Source organism: Pezoporus flaviventris, unplaced genomic scaffold, assembly GCF_033815535.1.
Source record: "Pezoporus flaviventris isolate CSIRO_AGI_PZ_B2104156 unplaced genomic scaffold, CSIRO_AGI_Pfla_v1 ptg000013l, whole genome shotgun sequence".
Classification (NCBI taxonomy): domain Eukaryota; kingdom Metazoa; phylum Chordata; class Aves; order Psittaciformes; family Psittacidae; genus Pezoporus; species Pezoporus flaviventris.
Window position 1 is genome coordinate 22522738 of NW_026892561.1, and position 12720 is coordinate 22535457.

At 45.6% G+C, this 12720-nt stretch overlaps 1 protein-coding gene across 2 annotated transcripts in view; it reads right to left on the reverse strand.

Moving 5' to 3' along the window:
- Positions 1–12720, reverse strand: part of IL1RAP (interleukin 1 receptor accessory protein) — a 51640-nt gene that overhangs the window by 3170 nt on the left and 35750 nt on the right. The window contains exons 9-11 of one of the 2 annotated variants that reach the window (XM_061452146.1): positions 9580–9729; positions 8486–8629; positions 2792–5812 (exon numbers count right to left, since the gene is read on the reverse strand). In XM_061452146.1, the coding sequence (XP_061308130.1) occupies positions 5367–5812; positions 8486–8629; positions 9580–9729 (740 nt within the window). In that variant the 3' untranslated portion in view covers positions 2792–5366. Of the gene's footprint in view, positions 1–2791; positions 5813–8485; positions 8630–9579; positions 9730–12720 lie in introns of those variants that run through there. The other variant, XM_061452145.1, reaches the window with a different exon arrangement.

Consider the following 12720-nt stretch of genomic DNA (forward strand, 5'->3'; position numbering starts at 1 on the left):
CATCAATTTTAAATTTGCAACACTTTCTGAGATTTGACATTTTTTTGGCAGGGAAAACGCTCAAGTTCCCAAAGATAGATTTTATGTCTGAGAATGAGATGCATTTAGACTTGGCTGGCCAGAATAGCTTGAGATGTTCAGTTTTCAATGTAATTCCAGCTCATGTAAAATCCTGAGTGGCCACTTCACAGTGTGCAGGGAGGATGGTCCCTCCCAGTGACACCAACAGCACAAGATGGAACAGGTGGGGATTTGGGTACCAACAGAGCTTGGAATCTGATACTCTTGGGTATCTGCTTTATCCTGAAAAACTCCCATGTTTACTACATGGTTACAAAATCAGTGCATATTTTTGTCTGTTTATTTGTGTCTCGCCTAGTGCACCCCAGAGATCTAACACAAGATTGTAAGAGCTATACTTCTGTCCCAGCCCAATAAAAGCTAGGGACTCACAGGCCCCATATTCATACCCTGTAGACCCCAGATCCATAGATTGCCTCAAGTATTCATTTTGTTAGTGGTCTAGAAGTGTTAGGCTCTCTCCCAATGTACCTGCTAGCACATAAACAAGGAAAAATCTCAGAAAGTGGCTTTGATGAGAAAATACAAAGCTGAATGAACCTTTTCTACCCAACTGCCTGAAAGGTGGTGGGCAAAGCGATTGAAGAGCGAGTTTGATTTCTGTGGTTAGGGCAGTTTTCCAAGATTTCTGGTCAAAGTTTCTGGCTTGGTTTCCCAAGCAAAGGGATGGTGTTTCCTTCCCATCTTTCTATCTTGTGATTGCCACGGGAGCACTCTATGGGTCAGTGGCTTTTTGTGTGTGCATGTCCACTGTTGGGTGACAGTTGAATAATGTGTGTCATTGTGTTTCCACTTGTATGGCCTTGGTAGAAGTGGCGGTGCCTCAGGATATCTGCAGGCACACTATGAAACAGACAAGAAAATGCCCCATCACTAAGGAGGTGTCCCCAAATGATCCTGATGCTTGGACTACAGAGTCATCTTTCTTTAATGGCCTTTTGCAAACATAATGGGGAGGAAAATTATGAGAAATGCACAAGGAATGAAATGCAAAAGTGGAAATGTTTTATTGAAAAACAAAATAAAATATAAAAATAATAATAATAAAAAATTATGTATATTATATAAAATTATTATAAAGCAAAATAAAATAATAACAGTAAAGAGTGGTGTCCCTCAGGGATCGGTGATGGGACAGGTCTTGTTTAACATTTTTGTCGCTGACATGGACAGTGGGATTGAGTGCGCCCTCAGCAGGTTTGCTGATGACACCAAGCTGTGTGGTTTGGTTGATATGCTGGAGGGAAGGAATGCCATCCAGAGGGACCTTGACACGCTTGTGAGGTGGGCTGATGCCAACCTCATGAAGTTTAACTATGCCAAGTGCAAGGTCCTACACCTGGGTAGGAGCAATCCCAGGCACAGCTACAGGTTGGGCAGAGAAGAGATTCAGAGCAGCCCTGCGGAGAAGGACTTGGGGGTGGTGGTTGATGAGAAAATGAACATGAGCCAGCAGTGCGCGCTTGCATTGCAGCCCAGAAAGCCAACTGTATCCTGGGCTGCATCAAAAGGAGTGTGACCAGCAGATAGAAGGAGGTGATCCTGCCCCTTTACTCTGCTCTCATGAGACCTCACCTGGAGTATTGTGTGCAGTTCTGGTGTCCTCAACATAAAAGGGACGTGGAACTGTTCGAACAAGTCCAGAGGAGGGCCATGAGGATGATCAGGGGACTGGAGCACCTCCCATATGAAGACAGGCTGAGAAAGTTGGGGCTGTTCAGCCTGGAGAAGAGAAGACTGCGTGGAGACCTCATAGCAGCCTTCCAGTATCTGAAGGGGGGCTATAAGGATGCTGGGGAGGGACTCTTCATTAGGGACACAGGACAAGGGATAATGGGTTCAAACTTAAACAGGGGAAGTTTAGATTGGATATAAGGAAGAAATTCTTTCCTGTTAGGGTGGTGAGGCACTGGAATGGGTTGCTCAGGGACGTTGTGAATGCTCCATCCCTGGCGGTGTTCAAGACCAGGTTGCACGATGCCTTGCGTGGCATGCTTTATTGTGAGGTGTCCCTGCACGTGGCAGGGGGGCTGGAAGTAGATGATCTTGAGGTCCTTTCCAACCTTAACTGTTCTATGATTCTATAATACTGACACGTCAGAGACCAAATAACAAAAAGGCAAAAACATACAGAAATGGAATGGAAAACTCTGGAACATCTGTACAACATCAAATGGCATGGGGAAAGTATTTTTTGCAATTTATGCCACGCTGCTTCCCCATGAAATAACAATGAGGAACTTTGTATGAGCTGCATATTGATAAACGTTAGATTAGAGCACAGGAATTCGAATGAATCAACTGAAGTAAACATGCTGTGACAGAATCCCACAATGGAAACCATACATGGCATACAATGAAACGGCAAGCATATATGAGGTGCTTTGCAGATCTGCGTTACAGCTGGGACTGGGCTGTACCCTTGGCTTGACAGCTCCCAGAAAAGCCAGAGGTAAAGCTTCCAGGGAGCAGAGCCTGCTCCAGTGGTATTCCTTCTATGCTGCTCCCTCTGGACCTCTCAGGCTCCCTTAAGACCATCACACCTTTTGCCTTCTGGGTGCTCTTCTGATGCCTCTCAGTAATCCTGTTCTGGGGTTGCAATGGCACCAAGGACCAAAGCAACGTATGCTGGAGAAAATCCTGGTCTACTACTTATTTGGAAAATCCCTTGAATAAAATCAGCCAAACAAATGAGGTGGATTTAACTTCCTAAAATAATCAGACTTACTAAAACATCAGCAGTTCTCTTGGTAACTCAGCCACAAATGAGATGTGATGTGGTGAGGTCTGGGATGTTAATTGAATTCATGCGTATTTTTGTGACAATTTTTTAAAAATCAAATTGGAATCTAACACAGTTCTGCTTTAGCCTCAGGGCGTTCCCTCTGCCTGCAGACTGGGCAGCCGATCACAGAGATGCTGAAAACACAAAAAAGGGGAAGCTGGGCAAAATGACATGTTGCAAGGGATTCATAAAACTGAGCATGGTTTTGGGTGTTATCTAATACAAATGAAGCTTTCTGGAGTGTGGGAGGCATCTCTGTCCCTCCACAGACATAGTAGAAAAGCTTGTAACAGCAAAGCTTTCAAGCATCTCTGAGCAGATGAGAAGCTCCACTGCCTTCAGTGAAGCTAACTGCAATTTAACCTGCTTAAAGCAAAGCTTACTTGGGGTGGGGAGGATGAAGAAGGTGAGAAAGAAGCCCTATTTTTCCATATTTGTACAGTACTTGCCCAATGGCAGCTCCCTGGTGCCCTGGAATAACATTATAATCATAAGATGCTAAGAGCAAGAGGCTTCACTGATGTCAGGATCCAGCCCACACCTTTAAGACTGGGCTGTTTATGGGGATGCCCTCAAACCTTCCTGCTCAGCTGGGCGAATAACATGTAGATTGCAAATCATAGTGCTTTTTTAATGCCATTATGAATGGATATGCTTCACCTGACAGACACCAACAGAGTGAAAGCATGAGTCAGAGGTGACTCAGGAGCAATCATTATCAATAAAAAAAAAGCATGGACTTAGTGTGCGTAATACTAAATTCACAGTTAAGTGGGCAGGACCTTGCATTGGGAGCTGTAGGAGTATGGAGACACCCCCAGAGCTTATAGTTTTATGTGAAAACATTGTCAACAACAGTACCAGACAATGTCAGGATCCCGCTGTGCTTTGTCTGTCCTACAGGGGAAGGGACACTTCCTTCCTTGGTCTTGCAGGGTTAACTCACTAGATCCCCTCCTGTGCCTGCTGCCTCCCATTGAAGCAAGGACTGGTACTCAGTGACTTTCATATTTGTGTTTTGTGCAAAGATTAATGAAACTGAGATACATCCTCTATTCTGCTACTCTGGGCTTGAAATAGGATAGGTGGAGACTTACTTTGTAAAGCTAAGTATAGGTTAAACCTGAGCCCTGCATTAGGAATGGTGATGTTTTTCATATGCAGGCAGAGAACACCAAATCATCACAGAATCATAAAATAGTTTGGGTTGGAAGGGACTTTCAAAGGTTATCTAGTCCAACCACCCTACAATGAGCAGGGACAACTAGATCACTGCATTGCTTAGAGTCTCATCCAACCTAACCTTGAATGTTTCCAGGGATGAGGCAACTACCACCTCTCTGGACAACCTGTGCCAGTGTTTCACTACCCTCACTGTAAAATTTTCTTCCTTAAATCTAGTCTGAATCTCCTCTCTTTCAGTTTAAACCTCTACCCCTTGTCTTATTGGAACAGGCCCCACTAAAAAGTGTATGCCCATCTTTCTTATAAGCCCCATTTAAGTACTGAAAGACCACAATAAGGTCTCTGGACCTCTCCAGGCTGAACAACCCCAGCTCTCTCAGCTTTTCTTCATAGTCTTACCCAGCTGGATAGAGCTAGTGTAGTTTTTAGTAAGTTCAAATAAGTTTTTAGGGTCTCCTGGGGAGTTGGACACATACCAGTGCCATCCCAGAGGCCTTGGCAGCACCTTGCATGATGCTTTCCCCCAGCCAGCTGCACAGGGACAGTGGGCAAGTAGTAAATGGGAGTTCCTTACAGTGCCTGTGAAATCCCTGAGTTTACTCTACAAAGATGCACGCCTTAGACATGCTCCATGGTTTGTACTAACAAGAAATTTCCCCTGGATTCTGAGCATTACAGCTCTGAAAGATGTGAGATACTCGGGAGACTGCAGAGCCACAGAGACTGACCACTTACTAGTAGAAATGCTACAGTACAGAGCTTTTTTTTGGGTTTTGTTTTTTAAATGCATTTGTAACAGCCATTTCAGATTGCCAAACTATCTGAATGCACCTGCTCCTTCAGAAATGTGAGGAGCAAAGATAAGGAGCCTCAAGAGTCTGCAATCCTGCCACTGAAGTGGAACTGTGATCTCACAGTAATCAGGACTATATAGCTGGGACATGTATGAAAGGCTCTATACTGGAGCCACCTTTCAAACTGTTCTCCCTAGCCTCTGCAACAGGGACCAAAGACCAGGACAGAGTGAAGCCACTTCAGAGAAAAAAGGAGTTCTGTCCTGGAGGCTAATGAAGGTCCCATAGGATTTGGATCTAGGAGCACTGGCCTATACAAATACCATGCTGTCACAAGGTGCTGACTGCATCCCACCTGGACAGCCCAAATTTCAACCCTGAGCTGAGGGCTTTTGTGGTTAATGACAAGGACATGCATTTGCAGAGAGGAGGTGTATGTATCTTTGGTGTCTCTACTGTCAGGGCAGTAGAAGAGCTGCAGGGAGGCACAACTATCCTCTGAAATGCTTCGGGGCAGTCCTTTATGGGAAAAAGGCTGAGTTCCTTTGCACTCCCTGGCCTAACTTGTGGATTTCTGGGGTTTGTTTTGTTTTGATTTCTGATGGTGTCAAACATTTTTCAGGGGTACAGATGAGCCCATCAAGGCTCAGACTCCTGCTAATTTTTGTCACTGGCATTTCCACCCACAACTGATTCCAGAACCTGCCCTTTGGGAATTTGGATTTCTCGCCTTTCCATTTAATGACAGTCAAGGCTGCCATGGCCTTCTTCAGCTCCTTCACTTTGCTTTGCTTGATGGCTTTGTACTGCACTAGAATGACTTTGATGTTGCCCTTGGAGGCCATATTCTCTAGACCAGCTTTAAGCTCCAGCAGGGCCTGTGTTCCCTGCAAGACGTAGTTGGGGCTCAGGACAACAAGCAGACGTCGACTTTTCTGGATGAAGCTCAGGGTTTCATCTGTGACAACTGGGAGAAAGAAACATTGAGGTGGTTAGTGATGGATGAGAACATGCTGCTGAGCTGCTAGTGTCACCCCGGTTGTCTCTTGAAGACGAAAATCAAGTCCCTTGGAGGCACTCTCTAGATACTATACTGGTGTTTCCCAGCCCTGCAAGTGATTCCAGGTAGGGCCTCCTACACCATCACTGGTACCCACTGCCCCATACAGTGACATCTTCAACAACATCTTCTACTCCCAGCCCCAGGCTGCCTGCATATGTGTTTCTTTCCCCCCATGCCACACAGATGCCTGAGATAGAACAGTACCTTTTAGATGTAGCTATGCATCAATGACACTACCCAATGCTACAAGAATGCTATGGGGCCAAGAGGGCTGCTCTGGTAGGCTCAGATTTAGCTTCCTTGTAGTGAGAGTAGAAAAAGAGGTTCTGAAGCAAAACAGAAAAAATGCCAGCTGGAAAAGACTCGGCCTGAAGAGGCATCAGGAAGCCCAAATGCCTACTTATATCCTTCTCTGGCAGATGTCCAGAATGACTCTGGGTTCTCCCTTCACTCATCTTGCCTCGGTTTACCCACACCAAACTCTAAGTATTCACACCCTCCCTGAGTGCCCTCATGGGTTAATTTGCTTTGGAAATACTACCATCCTAACTCCTGCTACTCATCCAGCTGTTCCTGTTGCTATCACTGATGAACGCAGATTTGAGTGTTGCTAGAAGTGAGAAGTTGCTAGAAGCTCTGAGGACTGTTAATAAAGTGTCCCAAAAATGACACCGTTCAAGCTGGACACATGTCATGGTAACTGTGGATCCTCTTGGATTTTCTAACATCAGCAGGTAGACTGTCCTTAGGCACTTTTCCATAATTAATGTGAAAATCCCTTTCAAGTGCAAATCCTCTTTGCACTCTTTGCTGCAGGATCTCCCACACTTCATTGACAAGGGAACGCTCTTGACTGATTAGAAAATACAATGAAGAATAGAATAACGCTGACAGGCAACTTCATTTAGCTGTCAAGCAAGTTTGATTAGTTCCCATTAGCAAACTTGCAGGATAATCCATTTCCCACTGTTTCTTCATCAATGACAACATAGCTCTTCCTGTGACACAGATGCACACTCTGGAGGCATGACACCGGCTGCCAAAAGCTATTTATTTCCTGGCCACCATGCTTCCCCAAGAAAATGAGTCAAATCCTAGCTAAGAAGCAATGGGAAACCCCCAGCAGTGTTGCAAATGGCAGTGCAATGACAAGCCACCCCTGCAGTGCCCTGGAGGGCTGGTGCTGGATTGAGACTGGCAGTCACTGCCACTGATCAGGGGTGGGAGTCTCCAGGGGTGAGGCTGAAGGGCAGGGAACCCAGAAATGATGCACTGGGAGGAAAAGGAGACTCTACAAAGAGAGAAGGGAAGGATGGCAAGAAGTGGCAAAAAGAACAGGAGGGAGATGTATGACTTGAGGAGGAATTTGTGAGAACAGCTCACTGGCTCTGAGCCTGACCTTGGCATCAAGCAAATAGAGCCTGGAGGGTGCCCTGCCATGTCGTCCAGGCTCTCGCTAGAAGGAACACTACCAGGACTGCAGCTGTGTGCCTGTCCCCTGAGGCACATATATTTATTTTCCTTCAAACTTAGAGATGCTGTGTCCTGGCAACAGTCTAGGAGATAGATAACAGATCGCAGATCCCAGACTGATTCTGCTCCCTCTGTCACACAGCTGGGTTGGGACTCCCAGCAGTCCCCCTGTCCTACCCAAAAGGGACCCCAGTGAACTTTATCAGCACAGGTTGTCATCTGTGGGGACCTGACCCAAAGCACATGAATTCAAAGTAGGGCAGTCTGCACTGGCAAAAGCTCGGGTTTTGAATTTTTAGTAGGCATCAGGGATAATACAGTCAGGACACTGGAAACTGAGAGTCTTGGCTAGATTTGTGCCCTTTCTGTGTCACCTGTGTAACTGTATGCATATCTGGAGAGCTTCACAAACTTCCATTCTTGGTGATTCCCTGCACCCCTTGAGGAGATGCTGTGCCCAGAAGCTTGTACGATTTAGCTTGAAACAGTGAAAATCCTACATCTTAGTGAAGAGATGAATCTCACTACCTGCAAAGTACTCTTAATCATAGCAACTCAATTGTATGCCATGTCAAGATATAGACTCTCTAATGAAATTGAGTAGGAGGCCTTCTGGGAGGGCATTTTATCTTGCCACTGATGTTGGCAAGGTGCTTTCCACACCTTCCTGAAACAGACATTCCTGGGTTTTGCAGGCACTCTGTGAGCTACCAGTCTGGTCAGTATCACACATCCCCAGCCTCCTTTCTAGCTTTGACCTTATTCCCTTTTTTTAAGGCAGATCAGCGGTTTGCATGGTCAGTGGTCTGATCCCCTCATGCTGATAGATAAATCACTCCTGCACATCACTCCTGGGAAGAGCAACTAAAACAACTAACCACCACCACTTGCCCACCACAGCCTTTTTGGTGGTCTGGAGCATCTGCAACATTGTCACGTGAAGCAAACACATTAGAAGATATCAAAAAGAGATCATTAATAGAGATGGGGAAAAAAATAAAGAATAAAATTAATCTGGATAGGCCAGTTCCTATCAGTTTTCAGTACATCAAAGAACAATAAAGAGAGGGTGTGCATGGAGCACAGCTCCTGTGAAATACTCACTTCCCCCGGGGAGGCTGTCTCTGTCAAAGATACACAGCTTGTACCCAAACTCATTCTCCAAGACTCCCCGCAGTGTCAGCAGCACAAATTCCTCCTCCTCAGCATTGCGTGCGTAGGACACGTACACATCATACTCCTTCCCGTCTGAGCATTGGAAGTGCAGAGAAACACAAATAGCAGAAGATACACCTGTAATACTGCACATGCTGAGCCTTTGACTTGTTTCATGGGAAAAGCAGTAAAAACTCACTAAATATATGAAGGCTCACTTTAAGCCTGGGCACCTTACATTAAGACACATAGTTACAAGGCAGCAGCACTGCCTCTTTAACTACCCCCCATGAACATGCAGGTACTCAGACTCTGATGGGTCACTGAAGGCATGAGACCACAGCAAGATGACTAACACATTCTGTTCAGGGTCCTTTTGTCTTTTGACATCTCTGACATTGCTTTTTCTCACTGCTGTCTATCCACATGAGCAGTTCCATCAGACAGAGACTTGCACCCTGCCTACACCCTCCAAGCGCCCCCATGGCAGGTTCACACCCCAAGCTGCAAGGAATTGAACACCCTCCTTATCCTACAGAGTCAGAAATCTCAGCTCTGAGTCCTAAGAGATGAACTCCCAGCAACACAGGGAAGCTGTGGAAGAACTGAGGACAGAAAAGTTATTCCAGATCCATCCCTTTGGATGCCTTCTCACATTTTAAAGCAAATCCTGGATTTCAAAGAATCCTTTCATCAAAGAAACCAGGGACTTACTGAAACTTGTCAACTTATTTGATCAGATAGATCTAGATCAGATGAAACAGCTAGCCATCAGCAGGGCAGTGCCCCAGGGAGCCTGATACATCCATGCTTTACCACTGCAGGGAATACAGAGGACTTCTCTCTCCTTTCCCCTGACCCAAACCTGACTTCTCTTGCTCTAAAATGACCCACACAGATGAATACAGGTATAGAAATAGAAGGTCAAAATGTCATTATGCTGTGAAAAGGGTTAAAAATAGCTTATATGAACACTTCTTTATGAAAACAAAGGGTCTGGCCTGTAGCAGGGTAAAATAAATGCAAGCCCTTTAGCTCCTTACCTAGAATGGTTTCATCTGTTCCAAAATGAGCCCGATAGAAGAGGACCATTTCAAGCCAATAAACGTGATAGATGACTATAAGTACCACAATGAGCAGGATGGTTGCTCCCAGTCCACAGGCCAGCTCCACGGTGTACTTCGGTGCTACAGCTGGGTTCAAAAACAAATAGGAGGTATGGTTTACAGAGCAGGTTAGGCCTTCAGCTAAGCAGGAGAACGCTTGTGTCACATGTAGCCAAACACCACAGAGGAACAGACAGGAGTCAAGCTGGCCAAGCCAAGACTTTTCTGGCAGGACATAATGGACGGCAGTGTTGGAGTCCCCATTTGGGGTTACTAGGTCTGGTTGGCCTGGCAGAGCAAGGCAAAGCACAGGCTGGACTTCTGTCTCTGAGCAAGACCATGCGAGCAGCCAGATGGTAGAATGATCTGTTGATGGAAACCACTTGCATGGTCCAAAGCCAGTTGGTGAACATAACCTTCTCAGCAGTACATGCAAACCCCTGGGACAACACTACAGCACTTACTTATAGGACAGCCAGCCAAAGCTGACTTGCTGTAAAACGAAGGCAATGGCCACCATTTTCTTAGCCCATCAAAGCCATAAAGTTCTTGTAGCTTGTCTCAGACTGACAGCAAGGATGTAACTAGCTACAGTCTGATTGTTTTCTACCAGGAAAGATGAATCAGAGTTCATGACAGAAAAGCTGAAATATTTCAAAATAAATAGGAAAACCTGTGGACGTCAAGCCAGAACATTACAGGCCCCCCTTCAACTCATACAGTGTCTATTACACCACTGCTGCTTCTTTGTGTTAAGGACAGAAAACAACTCTTCTAACTGTATCCCTGGGCAACTCTGTTTTTATGGCAATTCAGATGGCAGCTGACATGCATACTGGCAAACTACATGATAAAAGAACAGCAGTGACTAGAAACCACCAAATTCCAAGATTTAATAAGTTTTGTTAGAAACTGGATTACAAGAAAGAAAATGGAAGAAATTTAGGAGGAAAGGAAGAAACTTTCAACAGGTGATGAGCAGCAGAAGTACATGAGAAAGAGGGAAGTTAATCCAGAAAAAGCAGGAAACTTATATAACCCAATTAATGAAGGAGTTGGAGCCAATCATAGAATCATAGAATAGTTAGGGTTGGAAAGGACCTCAAGATCATCTAGTTCCAACCCCCTGCCACAGGCAGGGACACCTCACACTAAACCATCTCACCCAAGGCTTCGTGCAACCTGGCCTTGAACACCGCCAGGGATGGAGCATTCACAACGTCCCTGGGCGACCCATTCCAGTGCCTCACCACCCTAACAGGAAAGAATTTCTTCCTTATATCCAATCTAAACTTTCCCTGTTTAAGTTTTAACCCATTATCCCTTGTCCTGTCAGTACAGTCCCTAATGAAGAGTCCATCCTCAGCATCCCTATAGCCCCCCTTCAGATACTGGAAGGCTGCTATGAGGTCTCCACGCAGTCTTCTCTTCTCCAGGCTGAACAGCCCCAACTTTCTCAGCCTGTCTTCATACGGGAGGTGCTCCAGTCCCCTGATCATCCTCATGGCCCTTCTCTGGACTTGTTCCAACAGTTCCACGTCCTTCTTATGTTGAGGACACCAGAACTGCACACAATACTCCAGGTGAGGTCTCACGAGAGCAGAGTAGAGAGGCAGGATCACCTCCTTCTATCTGCTGGTCACACTCCTTTTGATGCAGCCCAGGATACGGCTGGCTTTCTGGGCTGCAAGCGCACACTGCTGGCTCATGTTCATTTTCTCATCGACCAGCACCCCCAAGTCCTTCTCTGCAGTGCTGCTCTGAATCTCTTCTCTGCCCAACCTGTAGCTGTGCCTGGGATTGCTTCAACCCAGGTGCAGGACCTTGCACTTGGCATGGTTAAACTTCATGAGGTTGGCATCAGCCCACCTCACAAGTGTGTCAAGGTCCCTCTGGATGGCATTCCTTCCCTCCAGCGTATCAACCAAACCACACAGCTTGGTGTCATCAGCAAACCTGCTGAGGGCGCACTCAATCCCACTGTCCATGTCAGCGACAAAGATGTTGAACAAGACCGGTCCCAACACCAATCCCTGAAGGACACCACACATTACTGGTCTCCAGCTGGACATTGACCACAACTCTTTGCATGCGGCCATCCAGCCAGTTCTTTATCCACTGTGGTGGATAAAGTGGTCCACCTATCAAATTGATATCTCTCCAATTTAGAGACAAGGATGTTGTGTGGGACAGTGTCGAACGCTTTGCACAAGTCCAGATAGATGACATCAACTGCTCTACCCCTGTCCATCAGTTCTGTAGCCCTATCACAGAAGGCCACCAAATTGGTCAGGCAGGATTTCCCCTTAGTGAAGCCATGCTGGCTGTCACCAAGCACCTTGTTGTTTTTCATGTGCCTTAGCATGCCTTCCAAGAGAATCTGCTCCAAGATTTTGTCAGGCATGGAGGTGAGACTGACTAGTCTGTAATTTCCCAGGTCATCCATTTTCCTGTTCTTGTGTATGTATATATATATATATATATATATACAGAATATACTATAATATATACTATATAATATATATAGTTATATACAGAAAATATATACAGTTACTCACTAAAACCTGGAAGACAAGTGCTAAGGGGTTAGGTTCTGGCATGCTTGATGTTCTTGTGTACTGTGGGATGGTCTACAGTGAACTTAGTTTAAGGTTGCCCTGCCAGCAGTGGTTAGGGATTGTTCTTAGATTTTGCTGTAGAACAGAGCAGAAAGGAGGCATGGTGAGTAACCAGGTCTGCTCAGAGCAAACCCACTCGACAGTGGAAGAAGAGAGTACAGATCAGCCCACTAGAAAACAGCATTTAGGCAGTGGTGTATAGAGAAAGAATCTGAAGTTTTTAGATTCACTTCTGCTACATGCATAAACAACATCCCAGATTAATTACATTTGTAGGATGAATACACTGTCAGATGGTTTCAGACTCAGTTGTGTTTGTTCTGTTGTTCCTTGCTAATGATCCAGAAAAGTTTTGTATCAACAGAATGGGACTAAAAAGGAAGAAAGACAGGTACCAAGAAGGAAGAGAAAGATCTCTTTGTAAGCCTTCCCATGTTAATAAGGCAGAGTCAGGGGAAGA